Source organism: Lichenostomus cassidix, chromosome 5 (genome assembly GCF_008360975.1).
Source record: "Lichenostomus cassidix isolate B80296 chromosome 5, HeHo_3.0, whole genome shotgun sequence".
NCBI classification, from domain to species: domain Eukaryota; kingdom Metazoa; phylum Chordata; class Aves; order Passeriformes; family Meliphagidae; genus Lichenostomus; species Lichenostomus cassidix.
The window spans coordinates 11,337,098-11,354,594 of NC_139486.1; the positions used below are offsets into that span (position 1 = coordinate 11,337,098).

Here is a 17,497-nt window from a genome sequence, read left to right on the forward strand (position 1 = left end):
TTCAACTCCTTAAGATTGATAAAAATTCATGTGTAGACAAAGGAGTCTTCTCAACCTGGTACTTACTGACAGCTTCCCCCTAATGTTCTCAACATTGAAACAAAGCTCTAAGTGCACTCAGAGAGGGCAGCTGGAGTGTTGTAAAGATTGCCTGAAGTAAAACCATTTAAAAAGGGTGAAAAAAAAAAAAAGGGTCTCCTGCTGGGACACTGGAACAAAGCATTTGTGACAGAGAAAAAGTAGGGGGGAAATAATTCATGATGGCCTAATTACATTAGAAACAACACTTATTCAGCTAGTTGAAGAAAAGAACCCAATGGAAATGGAGGAAGGAACAGCCCTTAGGTCAATCTGATATTTGTTTTTTTGCATGTGGAAAATCATTCCTCTTGAAAACTGTTTTCTGCCATTATGCAAAATCTCATCATAAAAATAAATGCCTCGGAGAAGCTGTTGTGTATCATCATTGACAGCATTGGAGAGCCACTGCTGGTGCTGACCCTTCAGGAGACACAAAAATCACACCAGCAGGTATAGTTCCAATGGGAAATGTCCAGAAACAACAGGCATATTTTGGCACCTATACAATGCATTTATGGCTATTGCTTCCCACTGGAAATAACAAAATGCATTTAAGCAGTATACAAACTATCAGCTGTCATTGAATTGTATTGCAAGGATGATCTCTAACCCTTTAAAGAGTCACTGTTTTCATTCTAAAGCAATGTTTTATGAGTTGGAGGACAGTAAAGCTAGCTAGTGTTTTTCACAATATGCAGATGATCAGTTTCTCAAGCAGGAGACTCAAAATGAAATATTATTAACAATTTATGATTATTTCTATGCAGATACTGAATGACTAATTCCTATCATATTTTTGTGCAGTTGCAGGAGCGAGTGTTTCTGCACCTGTTTCTCTTTTTCTCCTGCAAATCTAATAATCAGTAAAATCATACTCAGACAGCTATTAAATTTCAGATCAGTTAGTATATTTCATGCATTCAAAGACTGACAAAATGTGAAGTCATATAGCCACAATAAAATGCCACAGTGATACCAAGAGAAGTGATCACCAGGCATACAAAGCTTCACAATCTTGGAATTTGTTGCAATAACCCACTAGATATTCATATACAAACTAGAGTTCCCAATTAATGCAATAAAGCAAAAGTTGGAAAAATGTGGTCTGTTTCTGCAGATACTTTTGAGAACTTAAACCTGTTGTTAATTATTAGAAATTTAAGGAAAACTGATTAGCTTATGTTATCCTACAGACAGTAAGTCATCACAGCATTTTGAGAACAGAAAGTTCATTAATTCATTAGTCATAAATCCCTATATTTTGTTCGTACACTTCTACTGAACTGACTGCCTTGTGTCTGAATGAAATATAATTTGTGTTTTGGCAACACAATTATTTAAAGGCGTCAACAAGCAAAATCAAACATTGCAAATAGCTCCAATTCTACCACAACTGCTCTGTCAACCCGTCTAATAGAGTGGTAATTATTCATTCACGTATTTATAGCCTAAGCATAGCAGTTTAAAGCCTTTATGTACTATTTTCCTCATATATTTCCTGAGAGTAGTGGATTTAAAGTATGCACATACATATACATACACATATGTGTATGCATATTCATACACATTTACTTCACAAAAGGCCACCCACATGGTTTGGTAAATATAGGTGGATAAATAGGTAGCAGCATTACTGATCACTGAGGCCACCCAAAATTTTGCACTGACAGATTCCTTCATGCTTTGCAAAATTTTGACTGTATCAATTGAAATGTTGTATGCCCCATTTTTATGTTGGAATGCCTCAGACATTTCTGAAAATATAACTAAGGGAAAAAAATGGGGGTTCATTCACAGCAAAAAAAAAAGTAGTCGATTACTTTTTCATTAAGAAGACCTCAACCAGCCTGCTTTTCATCTGGGTCCTGAAATATTCCAAGGAGCTTTCCAGAGTGTCAAGTATTTGTTTTATAATTAGCGTAGGCTTGCAAAGTTGGTGAAAAGGGCTTTAAACTAAAGTTGTGAAGGGAGAGGAACCTCAATCCATCGTTGTCCCACCAGTGTGATGCCAGTGCCATCAACAGAGCCTGAAGAGGGATCACATGTCCTTCCTGAAAAGGAATTCCAGACCCTTCAGCCAGTAATTTGGCTTTAACAGGGGGCCAGCTTAAATGCCTCTGTGAGGAATGAAGAAAATACTATTTTATACCTTTGCCATCAGCATGGGCAGTGGGATTCAGTGCACCCTCAGCAAGCTTGCTGACAACACCAAGCTGTGTGGTGGAGTTGGAACATTTGAGGGAAGGGATGCCTTCCAGAGGGACCTGCACAGGCTTCAGAGGTGGGAGATGGGCCTGAGCAAACCTCATGAAGTACAAGGCCAGGAGCAAGATCCTGCACATGGGTGAGGGCAATCCCAAACACAAATACAGGCTGGACACAGAATGGATTGACAGCAGCCCTGAGGAGGACTTGGGGCACTTCCAGGGCCTAACGGGGCTTACAGGAGAGCTGGAGAGGGACATTCAAGAAGGACTTGTAGTGATAGAACAAGGAAGAACGGCTTAAATTGAAAAAGCATAAACTTAGATTAAGTATTAGGAAAAAATTCTTTGCTGTGAGGATGGTGAGGCACAGGTTGTGCAAAGAAGTTGTGGGTGCCTCATCCCTGGAATTGCTCAAGGCCAGGTTGGATGGGCCTTTGAGCAGCCCTGTCTGGTGGAAGTTGTCCCAGACCATGGCAGGGGAGTTGAAACTAGGTGATCTTTAAGGTCCCTACCAACCAAAACCATTCTATGTTTCTATGATTTTTATCAACTTTTAAAGTTGTGCACTTCACAAGCATTAGTTTCTAAACCAGATCTCACACAGGTTCAACTCCAATAAGTGTTCTTGATCCTAGAGTTTCAAGACTAATACTTCCTCCCTAACTCTTTAGGCAGGTGAAGTTTTTTGTCCTGTCTGGCTTCCCAAGAAGGCACATGGATGTGGTCTCTCACCAGGTGCAGGGGGTGATGAACCAAGAGGAGCCAGTGGCCAGGCAAGAAACATCTTGGTTGGGGATTGAACGGATGGACAAAGTTGGAGCTAAAGAGAAGCCATGGTAGGAGCTTGTTAGAAGAATGAGGCAAAAGAAGAGAAGAAATGGGATGAGTAAAAAAAGTGGGGATTTGTGCCTGGTGAGAAAGTTACTGAGAGGTATGGAATGCAGCAGGCCTTTTGCAGGGAAGCATCCTCTCCTAAAATGTGTTCAAGTGAGCTACCAGAGCAGCATCTCTCTAGTTCTATACTGTCATAAGATAGATATTAACTTCACTGATTATAGGTGTCCTCATCTTCCTCCCTTTTCTACTTTCTGGACATTCCCAGCCTCCTTATATTTTCACACACACCTAGCATTAGTGTCTGCACTGCAGACCTGTTGGTCCATCCCAGCAGATTACCCCAGCTGCTGGGATGCATGGTTCCACGGGACCCTGTGTCTCAACTAGGGAGTTATATTTAAAATATTCATTAATATATATTGTTGCAGTCCCTGCAGCAGCTTTACACTGTTTAATGCTATGGTCATGGATAGTTCTGGTAACTCCAGGAATAGAACTACCACCCCCTCACAGAAAATGGATTGTTTGACATTTTTATTAGCTCCAGCCTTTGTTCCATGGAGATGACAGCCAGTTACCTACACCGGCATGACTGGTAGGAAAGTAGGTAGAAGGAAAGCACAGCTGACAGCATCTTGCAGGTCTGTGATGCTAAATCAGCATCAGTGCCACGTGCCTCCTCAGTGAGGACGGGATGTAGAGGTAGAGTCGTGACAGTGTGTTCCAAGGTGTCCCTGTGGTTCTTGCAGCTTGCTCTGTCAAGGTTTCATCTCAGGTTATTAGTATTTATAAAAGCATGCCCTTAAAATAGCTTTATGGTGTTAATAGGAGCAAAAATAGCAGTTCTTGTGCTTAAGTTGTTCGTAGCAGGGTAAAATAGGGCTAAATTGGGCAAGTACAGAAATCATAATAGCACAACCCACTTTAAGGGTGACTTTCATATCTCCTTCAGGTTGGAAAAATCACTGACTTTAAGCTAAAATCAGACCAGGATACGTCACTTCTGACTTTACAGAAAATCCTTTAACAGGTGTAAGATCTGGAGTGACTTTTGCTTAAAGACTGCTTAAATCTACTCACTAAGTCTTCCACTCTCAAGTGGAGCAACCACAAAGTTCTCTAACCTCTGAAAAATGCATTATTTCAGAAAAACCCTTCAGATTTGTACTTGACACTTGTGAAACACATGTGTATTCTCCTGTTGTGGGTTGACCCTGGCTGGACACCAGGTGCCCAGAAAAGCTGCTCTGCTACCTCCCTTCTCAACTGGACAGGGAGGGGAGAGAAAATACAATGAAAGGCTCATGTGCTGAGAGATCACACAACAGTTGCCACCACGAGCCAAACAGACTCCACTTGGGGAAATCAGTTTATCACCAAAAAAATCAGAGCAGAATAATGAGAAAATAAAATCTGAATCTTAAAACCCATGCCCCTTTTTTTTTTTTTTAATTTGCAATAGGTCTGTAAGCGTCCTCTGTGACAATATTTAAAGTAACATGCTTCATATTCCAGGACAAGATGAGGAAACACAGACTATTACAACAATGTGTCCAAATTCCAACCTCACTTGACACTGGAGTCTGTCTCAATCACATCAGTGAAGTATAAGGGAAGCTCTGGAGAAAGGAGAGGAATATTAGTTGCTTTATTATGCCTTGGCATAATACAAAGTAGTTTTAAAATTTGATAATCTGAAAAACTTTACCATCAGGTTTTTGGGGCTGACATTTTTCCTGTAGTAAAATACTAGTTATCTGGACTGACTATACAAGTTTTGGGGTTTTTTTAATAGGCTAGTTTCTTATTTGCAATAGTTACAAACTTCTTACAAATGCTGTTTCAGAAAGGAAACAACACAATAACAAAACAGGGAGCTTTTCCCATTTGGTTTCCTTTAAAATTTGCAGTTGCTTTAGACAAAAATGTTTGTCTGTTTTTCTGATTTCTTATTTGCCAGTGCTAAAACAATATCCCATGTAAACTGCAGGGGCTGACAAATTAGTTTTTGTGGTTTAATATCAGGCAAATAAATCTTACCATTACTAATTATTTTTCGACCTTGCATATGAGAATAGGATTAGACTGACTGCAGCTGACACTGATTATGTGAGACAGGATGTTATTAAATCCCTTTGGGGAGCTTTTGAAAGATCCACCACATTTAGAGCAGAGAGCTTTCCTCTATATTAGCTCATTTATGGAGCAATTACATGGGACTTAGTACAAAAAAGATGTCAGGAAAAACACTGAACAAACAGCTAAAGTGGAATTTACACCACTCCCATCTCTGTCAAAACATCTCACAACCTCACAGACTTAAAATATTTTGTCAAGATTACCTATAGCAATGCCATTTGCTATATATCAGTAAAAGGTATGAGATAGATGAGATTAAGACTACATGGAGGAGAACTTGTGATGGATCTGAAGGCAGCAGGGATTTCTCCTTGCTCAAATGGCTTCTTTGCACCAAGAGCCCAAATTTAATCAATTTTGTAGGCTGGAAAAGCCTAATGTTTTCATTTAACTCATCTCAGGATTTTCAAGTTTTATTTCATCAGAATACTCCTATGGAGGGTTTCTCAGTGAAGTGCAGAGAAATGAGCAAAATGTATTGGCTTGAAATACCTCTGCTCATTCTGGAAAATCCTGCAGTTAAATTGTCTGTTTTGTTCAGTTGGCTTTTTTTCCAAAATTAAAATTTCCCAATGATTTTGAGGAGCAATTTACAATTTTGCATCTAAAAGCACACAACTACAAAATGGAGAGCCAAGACCATTTCCACAACTCTGTTCCTACAACTGACTGTTTTCCTAATATCCATATTTGAGAAATAAAATGGACAGTGAAGTACCACAGAACTGAGTGTATTAAATATGTACACACCTATTGATTATATCTTCAGTTTGGGAACATCAAAAAAGCTGTGAAAAATGCATAATCCAAAGTAATACTGACAATTCACTGAAGAGCCAACAGTACCAAGGTGTTAGATTGCAGGGATTTATTCTCACCCCCGGTTGGATTTCAAAGTTGATATTACTGTAAATTCATGTGATGGCAACACTTAACACTTGGGCCTTCACATTTTTTTATGTCTTTCCTGGGTGTCTTCACATACTTAATCCAACTCCAGTAAGGAAGAAGTTAAAAGATACTAAAATGTTCTTTCTTTGGGAGCAACTTGGTATAACTAAAGTAACATACTGGAATTCACTTAAGGCTTTTCCTCAGAGTGTCTCAGAGACCATCATCTTGCTGCCAGTAGTTCTTGGTGTAAAGCCAACCTGGGGCAGACTGAGAGCAGTGGCAAGAGCCTCATCAAGATTATCCTTTCCCATAAACACTGAGATTCTCTGCTGCTCTCTGTACGTAAAGATGTGCTCATGGTCCAGAAGGTCCCCACTTTGCAGTACCCACTGGTAATTGATGGTGAATGCTGGAGGATAGGATTTTCTGCATGTGTAGTGATCACTGACCACAGGAAAAGTTTATGCAAAGATTCTGGTTCATAAATATGGATATGCTTGCATGAGGGAAAATTGATTTTTTTACTGAGTTTGTCCTTCCAGGCATGTTATGTTGCATTTCTGATATTGCAAAGGAATAAAGCAATACTGTATGAGGTATTCTGCATGGCCAAATATTGTAGTCCTTACTCAGAGTTTACTCAGGAAAAACCACCTTTGACTTCAGTGAGGATTTGCTTCACTAAGGACTGCACAGACTGTTTTGAATCTTACCAGCATTGCTTGATGCTAATGTTGGGCAACAGTTCTCATTGCTAATTTGCCTGCCTCGTCCTTCTCCTGGGCTCAGGATCTGCTTTTGCTGTGTGTTATTCATAGCTTCTATTGCTCGTTCAGATTGCTTCTCTTTGTGCTTTTCATTCCCAGCAAACATTTTGCAGCTATTGTTCTGCTGCTGGTAGATGAGCACAGAACCTGGTATGCAGGACTTGAACCTCAGCCCAGATTCAATTAACACTGTTAAACACATTCTCACTATGGTGCTCAGAAGGAATTTTGATGACCCTCTTTCAGTGAAGCATAAATTTGTTTAAGCTGATGTATTTACAATGCAAAAACATACGGGCTTGATTCACAAATCTTAAGACCAAATGCTTCTCCAGTAAAATAGATGGAGTAGCACCCATTTAGAGCCATCATAAGGTCAATTGTAAATGCTCATTCTGACCTACAATACTCATACAAGAAAGTTACTAAATGTGTGTGCTGTAGCATCACTGTTTTGTAGTTTTAATACTGCTTGAAAGTAAGATATCCTGAATAATAATTAGTACCAAATTATGCCATAGCCTTCTAATATGCAGCAAATCTAGCTAGGCTGTCACTCCTATGTGTTATGAGCCATACCTAGCCATGGTTTATCCTCTATTCATGCTACAGGGTACGAAATTCCTGGGTGCCAACCTGCCTATGGCAACCTAGAATTCTCCAGGGCAGGCTCGCAAAATCTTCACCCACTCTCTGGGACAGGTAACTAACAAGTGATGTTTTGTGAAGTTATGCTTTCTTTCTAACTTTCTGATGTCCATAAAAATGTTTCATTTCTTCATGTCAGTCTGTGGTCTCTCATTGTTCAGTTCCACTGTGTTTTCTGGACTAGAGGAGTAACAGCAGATCTGTTTATTGTAGTACTCTAGATGCTTGCCTCAGCCAAGCCTGTAATAATTGTTATTAAAGTGTATAACAACTGAAAATTGTTTAAGAAGCTGCAAAATCCACAGCTGCCTAATAGCAGTTAATCTGTTTTTCTGATGGAGTAGTTTGATCATACAGGTATATTGCATTTCACTGTTGATATCACAGTTATCTGTGGTATCAACCACCTTTCCTAATTGCTGTTATGTATATATTCTCTTTCCTTTATCAGGTTTACATTAATCTTGGGTCTCCTGAACTAAGGATTTTTTCCATGCTATAAGTACAGAATACTGAAAGGATGGGGGAGTTATGACTGATTCTGGTTTACATTTCTATGCAGCATGTAGTATAAGTTTAAGTAATGACTCATTTTTCCATATTTTCCTTAAATTCTTTTCTACTTTTCTCCTGAATGCACTGTCTATTCTTTTTTGCTTGACTTTATTTCAAGTGGCAAGTATGTAGAAGAAATGTCATTCACTAATCCTGTAGCTTTCAATGACATAAGAAATATTGTAATATATTTGAAAGTAACAAAGTAATTAGGTTAAAAAATAAAGACAGACTAAGCTTCAGATTGATTCTACAGTCTATTGATTCTCTCTGAATGATGTGTGAAAATTTTCATCTTAAGAGTGGTGCTACTGTAAGAAGTGAGATTCTTTTGGTATTTTTTCACACAGTCTACACTCTGTGGAAAGAAAAACCCGGGAATCTTGGAAAAGTGGTTTGAATTCCTGATTTCCAGTCCCCTGGGATTCTGCAGATACACCTACTCTTACCTGGGTTTAGAAAAATTTTATGCAAAAACATCTTCACTCTGCTGCTTGTCCTTGCTAAAACCAAGAGATGACCAGTGAAGTGAAACATAATCCAGGCATATGAAATTCTTTTACAAAATGTTTGACCCTCATTCCAAGTTGGTTGAATATTTGGAAGTCCTGTAAAATCAGAACAAATTCACACATCCACAGTGTAATCACTGAGTTTGATCATACCTTCTGTTTTTAAATGGATGTCCATGGGGAAGTTCTGAGTCTTGCAATGATACTTAGTCATCTTTCTGTAGGGCTAATTAAAAAAATACCTTTTTTCCTGCCATCACTGTCTACTTGTAGTTGTTACTTACAAAATAAAAAAAGCTTACTCTTGTAGAGGACAATACCACAGTTTGTATCCAAGTGTACTACAATTTACAATGCGCAAATCCAGGATTTTAGCTCAGGCTATTTAGCTGTTTCATAGAAAAACAAAAATAAACAGCCATTGAAAGATAATTTTCATTTTCCTACCTACTTTTTGAAAAGGATCTAAATTTTTAGAGAAAATTTGTATTTCCTGCAAGCTGGCTTGTTTCTTTCCTGTTGATTAACTCAGGTCTTAATCACACTGTCTCAACATATCTAGACTTTAAAAATATATCTGGAAACTTGCTTTCCAGTTATATTGAAAAATACCACCTTGCTGAAGAAACTAATAAAAAACCCAAATATTTGTTTGGTAAAATGAAAGCTAGTATGACAAGTGTCAGCATTTACAAAATGAGGATAGGTGCTATTTTAGCCTGATGCACCTTAACCTTTAAAAACTAATGAGAAAGCAATAGCAGTATCAGCAAGAGAGTTTAGGTAAAAACCTGAGTTTTGATTAATCCGGAATGCTGAAGTAATTCAGTTATAAAATGCCAAAACCAAAAAATGATGGCATGTGTTTATGTAATCCTCATCTCCAGGCACTAGAGGAATTTCTGGGAAAGTCTGCAGTCACGAATTTGCTTCCTCACTCTGTGCAATTCTCTGGGGTGCTTCATCCACAGGGCAGTGGAATCAGAGGGTGCCTGTTCTCTGAAGAAGAATATTGTGCATTGCTTTTCACATGAATAGAGAGAGCAGCTTTTCAGGTGAACACCTGCTGGCTGGTTTGGTCCCTCCACATTTTCAGAGAGCTCCTTCATTTACTGCCTCACTCCAAAAAACTACCCAAGAGCCAGTGCCAAGGTGCAGGACTGGTAACAAGAGTTGGGAGGAATGCAGTTCTGTTCCTCCTCCTTTCCCATACAGCCACAAAATAGGTGACAAAACAGAGTTTTACACTGAAAAGGCAGTGCAGCCAGGGGAGCAGGATAAAATACTGAACTAATAAATTATGACATTCAGCTGGGAGGAAGGTTGTGAGAAATGATGGCACAACATGCTGAGCGGTGGGGAACTTGCTAGAGGTGAACTCATTTATACTCTTGCAGAGTAGAAGACTTCTCGGTTAACAAGTCCCAAAATAGTGTGCTGCAGTGTATAAAACAAGGTAGGGCTGGAAATAATTAGCCACAGATGACAGATGGCAACTCCTTTCTCTTTTTTTCTTTCTTTTGTTTTGCTGTAATATCAAGTTGATCAAAGAGCTGAGGATCATTTGTTATTGTAGGAAAACTAAAAATATCTTGAAATGTTCTGGCAAAATAAGTTCATTCAGGTATCAGCCAGTTGCTCTCATTGTTCCTGTTCAACACCTTATACATGAGTCTATGTGTAGTAATAGTTTCCCTCAGAATCTGAGTTACATGTGCTCAGCTGAGAATTTGGGTGTGTCCAGGCTTAAGAGTATTATTTAATCAATTGATTACATCAAATCATTAATTTATTTTGTTTAATTTTTTGGTTGTGTTAACAAACCAGTGATATATTCTACTGCCAGAAAGCCGTCCCAAAAGTGTCCAGAGCTCACTTCTCTGGCGTGTCACTTGAGCGATATCACACAGCTGTGTGTGAGGGGAACCAAATGCTAAAATTCAATAATTTACGCAAATAACATAATATACACTGCTTGTAAAGGAAAAAAAGCAGTAGCATCTGCAGTTCCTCCCCTACACCCAGTCCCAGTCCCAGTAGTAATTGTCTGACTGGTTTTATAGCCAAAAGAGTGTATTTAATTTTTTCAGCTGCTTAGCATAACCTTTTTGATGAAAGTGTTAAGCCAACCCACCTAAATGAGTCCCTTGAGCCAGACAAAGATGAATTTCAAATTGGAGGAAAGAGAAAATGATTGGGCAATGAAGGCAATAGCTAAGGTGAGAACAGAGATTATAACCTCTGTCCATTAACCTGTGTCTGGATATTTTATACCAAATAAAACAGGAACAAAATTCTATCCCTGCTAAAGGACATTGCTCTAGTATTCCCCTGCCACACTTCCAGCCTCAGTCCTTTAATAGAAAGAGTAAGATCAATTTCAGATTGCTTCTGGGCAGTGGGCTTCACCCATTCTCTTTCCATTCCTATTAGAAATAAACTGCACAATTCAGGAGGAACCACACTTCTGTTCCAGCACAGCTTGATCCAGATGAATCAGGGAAGTAAACGCACAAAAACAGAAGTGAGGAAGGTTTAATAACACAATTAAAATATAACTTTATAAGCTTGTGAGCTGATGTGGCAGGCTGCTTTCAGTAATTTCCAGAGGGAGTGCTTATCCGTGACTACGAACCAAAGCAATCTAGAAGCTGGCCACTCGAAGCTGTAGAAGGAGAGCTACTGCAACTAAAGGCAGCTTGCTCAATCACCTGGAGAGCTCTCTTTAGCTTTCTAATCACAAATTGAAGTCTACTTCTAATTTTGCTTCCTCAATTTTTCAATACCTTACTATTTTTTTCTGCTTTCTTATCACCTCTCGGTAGTCTGGATTCCCTAGTGAGATGCAGTGCAGACGGGAAGGATTCTGGCAGACATTAAAAAGCAGACAACAACTGTTCAACAACTTCAAATAACTTTCTGTCTGAGGCATACACACTCCCCCAATAGCATCAAGACCTATTTGTTGCAGTCCTCCTTTGCTGCTGGTTTTCTTATCCTTTCCAACCCTGCAACTTTACGTTGTAAGTCACCATTTCTGCCAGCCAAATACTTTATGCAAACTTATCAGCCTCTGGCAAGCCAGGAAATAGTGGCTCTTACAGAGGCAAATCTTTTTCCAGAGTGACATGAAGAACAGAGTCTGGGCAGCAAGCAGTGAAGATCCCTTAAACCCTAGGAAGGGTCAGGGTCACTATGACTCTGCTGTCTTGGACAAATGCTGTCTGAAGTTTGCCATGCCAGATGTTAGCTCCCTTCTCTCCCAGTTTCATCAGCTGATTCATTTCAGATGTGGTCTGAGCACCAGGCAACATTTGGACAAGGCAGACAATTTGGAGCAGGGCACGAACATGAGCAGAGTCCTTCATTATGGTAAGAAAATAAACACGTGCTTCCTACCTCTAGAGAATGAGTCAAAAAGCCTGTATTCCTCCTGGAATCACGTGCTTGTTTTCTTCTCTTGGAACCATATTTTCCAGCTATCCATCTCTTCATTTTCTTGCAATACAGAGAAACAAATTGTTTGGGAACAGTCCTTACTCAAACTTCTGTAGGATCTTTTGCTCTGTCTAAAGGTTTGTGTTTAAGCCACTGACACTAAGAGTCTATGTGCCAGAGCTGAAAACAGTTAGCTTCCATTTTAAGGAGAGCCTAAGAGAGGCACTAGGAGGCAGTTTGGAAGAAGGCAGAGATCATAGTAATAACTTCTGCTGCTTCCACTGTTTCCCTTTGCTTTAGTCAACTCTGGATTTGGGCACAAGACTCCTGCAGTTTGGCCGTGCACTGCATTCATTTCTCACATACTCAGGTATTTAACCTCAGAAGTGTCTCACAAGCAAAAATCGTCCTCTCATTATTAGGAGACAGAAACATATTTGGAAGATTCCAGTTCCAAATCAAGCTAGCAGAAGTATTAAATCAATCCTCAGAGAACTGGCTCAGCCCTGTAGTCTCTGCACAGCTCTGCACCAAGCGCAGGGCTGGGGTACCCAGTGCACATCCTGGCTTGTAAATCCACATTCCTCCTTCTCCAGGAGCTGCTCTGTACCCTTGCTTAGTGCTCTGCACAATAACACACCCCCTGGTCGCAGGTCTGGATTCTCACAAGTCATTTTCATTTGCCCTTTGCATTTTTTCTGTACACTGAGGGGAATCACAATTGCCTGCTGAAGAAAATTCATTTAAAATAATCGCCTGCTGAAGAAACTTCATTTAAAATAATCAAAACACCTTTAGTGTCTATTTCTGAAAGGTGTAATTTTATTCATGGTATTTCTATTCAATCCATTCAGAGCCTTAGGTTATGGATAGCACCTTTAAATAAAGGAAAACTTGTATGTCTTTATTATGAGTGTATTTTAAAAATCTTGTCACGTTTCACTGACAATAATGGCATTCACTTAAGACAACTCAGTGCAGACAGATGGTCCTCTAAGGGTTTTTTGCATGTCAACACCTAACTGAATTTTCATATCTTAATCACCTCATATTACAGTTAATACTGAATGCTCTCCTTGGATAGATGTGTCTGTGGGCTTCTGATATTTGTTATAGAAGTCACCCTTCTGCAATGAAAGACTGTCAGGTCATTATAACCAAAACATTATTCAGTTTTATTTTTAAGAGAGATCACTCTTTTCTACCTCTTATGAATAAAGTCAATACAGTTTAGACACATTTACCATATAATACATCTTGTCAAGTCTGAATTTTTAATTGTGTGAATTATGAAAGAGTGAGGTACTCATGTCCAAAGTAAAGAAAAGCTACCTTCCAAAATCCAGTGATATATTTGTTTTAGAGTAGCAATATCAACTCTACAGGTGTCTCAAACAGATTTTCATGCTAAGAATCTATCCCACAACATTTGGCACTTCAACTGCTAAACTTCTTTCTTTCCCCCACGTCCCTTCCAAATGACTCTCTTTGATTTTTCTGACAAAGGATCCCTCTTCTTTGTTTTAAATTCTGCCAGAGTGCCTGGGACCTATGAAAAGGACTCTGTTACTTGTTCTATGTGTCCATCAGGCATGTGGAAACTATCTGAGCTCCAGATTTGGATCACCCACACATTTGTTCTGAAACATATGTCCAGGCCTTCCCTCTCATAATCCAAACCCAGCTTCAGATTGTTTATTTTGAAAACAAGTACTGCAAAGAAAATTCAAATGGTTTAATACTTGCAAAAAAACTCCTCCAAAAGCTGTCTGTCTAAATATATGTGTAGGTATATCTACAAGAAAGAGAGATCTGCATGCAGTTTGACAGGCAAACTGTTCATACTCCAAAGTTTCAAATATTTAACAAACTTCTTCAAAAGTAATGGAGAAATTTTGTGGATATGCTGTAATGAAAAAAATCCTAACAGACCTTAGTAAAAATTTGAAAAAAAAAAATAGGCAAGCTGAACAAAATCTGTGTGAGCCTGAATTTATAGGAAAATGCCTATTGTACAACTTGGATACACATTTGCCAAAGCAAATTTCTGTAAGTACAAATGAAGGTGCTGAATAATGAGTGCAAGAGAATTGGGATTTGTGGACTTGACTCTGGGTCTGAGCTGCAGCATGTAATCTTTTTCCTCAATAAAACTTATAATTTCAAGTCTATAGTTAGATTCTCAGACTCAGGATCTTGACTTTGTCGTTTGATCCCATCCCCCTCCTAATCAGATAAAGCAGGAGCAAGGTTATACACAAAATCTGCAGACAAGGAAGACAGTTTTGGCATTAACCTTTTGAAACGGTGACCCTGAGCATGTAACACATAATCAAAACTTGATTAACATAGAAATCCAATTACTGCTTCATTAAAAATCTTTCATTAATCTAGAAAACACTTGAAAAATGCTTGGGCTTCACTTCCCAACAACTACAACTTGAAAAAATGTTGTTGAGGGGTCAGATTCAATGTCACAAGTGTTGTCTCAAAGCTATTGCTGCTAAGCTGGGGTTTGGGTGTCTTTTTTGCAGCATGTCCAGCTTGGGCAGCATGCAGTCCCATTCCAGAGCCATGTCCAGCAAAGATGTGCTAGAGGGAAAAGTCCTGGGTAATCCAGACCACCAGACATGGATCAGCAAGAGCTGCTGGAGTCAAAATTCCTTGGTAGTCTCAAGATCAAGTTGGCAGTGGAGTCTAGCTCCTCTGAGTAGTAATGCAGTAGCACAGAGGACCTGCTGGCATCTCTGCTGGCTGTGAACAGCTCAGAGATCTCTGTCCCCACCCTGCAGCTCTCTGGGGTGTGAGTTACAGCTCAGCAAGGTGTCTGCCAGAGCCCTGCCTCGTTCCTGGCTGATGATCTTCATCTCTGTGATCAGCTGCATCCAAAAATCAGAAACAAAACCAGGGGTGTGGATGGCTCCTTCCCTTGAGCCAAACAGCCTATCTCTTCTCAGAGATCCACAGTAGACTTACTGGGAAAGTGCAGGGAAAGTGCTTCCAGGAAAGCAAGGGCACAAAGCTGTCCCAGACCCTCTGGCTACCTGCCATATCTGTCATCAGTTCTTAAAGCTGGGATGACACAGGTGCTCCCTTGGCCTTTCCCAGAGACCCTCTCCAGATCTTTATACACTTTTACAGAAAGCATCTCTACAGGGTTGACTGTTACTGACTTTTCCCTAGATAAAACCCCACAGGGTAAAAGAAGAGAACAGTATTTTTGAAATTCTGTTCAGAATACATTTTTCAAGTTTTCCTCAGTGCTCCCAAATTCCTGATCCTATGAAGTTGTTTTGGTTTTTTTTAGAATGTGACACATCTCAGACACAAAGCAGATCTGATAAACACTTTAAAAGCATTTAGTGGCTCATTTTTGTGGGCCCCCACACCATCTAAGCAAACAAGAAAGGAAATACTATTACCTCATCTTACACACACAGAACTGAGTCAGGAAGAGGGGGAGTTTTTTGATGAGATGTGATTGTCTACGTCTGAGATACTTGACTAGATTCCCTTTGTAATTAACGGAAATGGATACTTCCAGATTTGCGTCAACTCATCTAAAAGTAGGCTTCTAAAATAGGTCAGATTAATTTCATCCTGGTAGTGCCTGCTCTTGACTAAGAACAGGAGCCAGAGCTGACCAGCAGTAGGCAAGCTCAGTTTTGCCTTAACTCTCTTGAGTGGAATAACACCAGGAACTTTTGTCAAAGCCAGGTTCAAGACTCAGAGACCCAAACCTCAGTCCTGCTTACATGTTCTTTCTTCCAAGACAGGCTTTTTACCCACAAAATGTAATTAGTTCTACTTAGGAATTCACAGCTGCATTAAAATGTCTGTTTCACTACCCAGAAATGAAAACTTTTGATATGGCTGTTGTTCAGTATATTTGGCATGGACATCTATCTTGCCTTTGTTTTGCATTCCTTTCACGGCTAGTTTCACTCCTAATACCATTAATCAAATTTTTTTTTCACTCACTTCAGGAGCAGTGTGAAGGAATGTAATCAGTCCATTCAGGGAGAATTTCACTAGTTCAAAAAAAAAAAAAAAAGGGTTTGTTCTGGTTTTAAACACCATTGCAGAACCATCTACAAACAGAGCCCAGGGGTTGCAGGCAGACATGGCAGTGCTGCCAAAGCGGTTTGAGCAGCAAGGTGGAGATGTGGGGTTGCTGGAATGCTGCACTGATGGGGCAGAGCCACAGACATCAACTCTCATGGAGTAAAGGCTCAGGGAGCACCCTCTTTGTGGGCCACCTGAGAGTAACAGGCTCTGGAAGTCCTCTGGCCTCCAGGCAACTGAACATCCCCAGCTTTGCATGCCAGCACTGCTTTGTCATCAGCCCATCTGCCAGGCAGATGAGCTGGCAGAAGATCAGACAGGTACAATGAAAACCTGCTTGTTTTCCAGCACACTTTCCTCAGAATAGGACCTTGTCCTGTGGAATCTCAGATTTGTCAGAAATCCAGTGGGAATGTGTTCTCCAAACAGCACAACAGATTAACCCTGACCAATGGCTGCAGGCTGAGATAATGTTTGTGGACACAAATTTCTGTGCAAACATATGTTTTCGTATCTGTTTTATATTTTTTATGAGTATAAACAGAGCTAATAGGTTAAAATAATACTTCGGAAAGTTTGAAGGCCTGTTTTTAATAACCTTTAAAGTAGCTTCCCTTGAGAGGTTTTCTTTCACCAGTCTAAATATTTAATATTTTATTTACTTCCTTGCTGTTAAAGAAATATTTTAATGAAGCAAAGTGGGTAATGACTTGCAAACCACTGATTGTTACAGGAGCAAAACATTAGAGATCATTGTAAGATATAGACAACCACTTATGCCAAAGGTGGAATAATCTACAAGATTTTTGAGCCTACCCTGTAATTCCATACTCCTTGCAGCTGTCAGAGTTTCAGAAAGCCCATGGAATATAGGATTTTTGTTTTCTAAGACATAGCATTGTCAGATTTCTAACAGAGCACTATCAGAACATGTTTAATTTGCAAATAAGTCCTCTCCTTTCTCCTGGCTGTACTTTTTTTTATTTAATTATTTTCTTAGTTTTACATACATATAAAACTAGAAAACCATGAGGATCAACTACCCATAGAACATTAATTATGAATCAAAATATAATAATTTACCAGCATTAAAAAAACTGTGCTATGAACTTTTCTAATTAACTGCTATGTGACAAGCAGAAACAAAATGCAGCTAATATATGGAGTTGGTTGGTTTGAAGAAAAGGGAAGATACTAAATGGTTGAGTTTGTGACTGCATGTTTTGACTTTTTAGCTTTTCCTTCTTTTCAACTCCAGTTAAATTACCACTACCAAATTTACAGTGGTACAGAGCAATCCCTCCTCATGAAAACCTCAGATTTTTAGAACAAAAAACCCAACACAAGATCAGGA

The 17,497-nt window shown here is 39.4% G+C and overlaps 1 protein-coding gene across 5 annotated transcripts in view; it reads left to right on the plus strand.

Moving 5' to 3' along the window:
- The window catches only part of BEGAIN (brain enriched guanylate kinase associated), a 157,610-nt gene that overhangs the window by 76,808 nt on the left and 63,305 nt on the right, over window positions 1-17,497 (plus strand). For 3 of the 5 annotated variants that reach the window (XM_085061367.1, XM_085061366.1, XM_085061368.1), the window contains exon 4: window positions 7,538-7,627. The exons of the other annotated variants lie outside the window; for them this stretch is intronic. In XM_085061367.1, coding sequence (XP_084917493.1) covers window positions 7,538-7,627 — 90 coding nt within the window. The remainder of the gene's footprint in view (window positions 1-7,537; window positions 7,628-17,497) is intronic. 5 annotated transcript variants of the gene reach the window in all.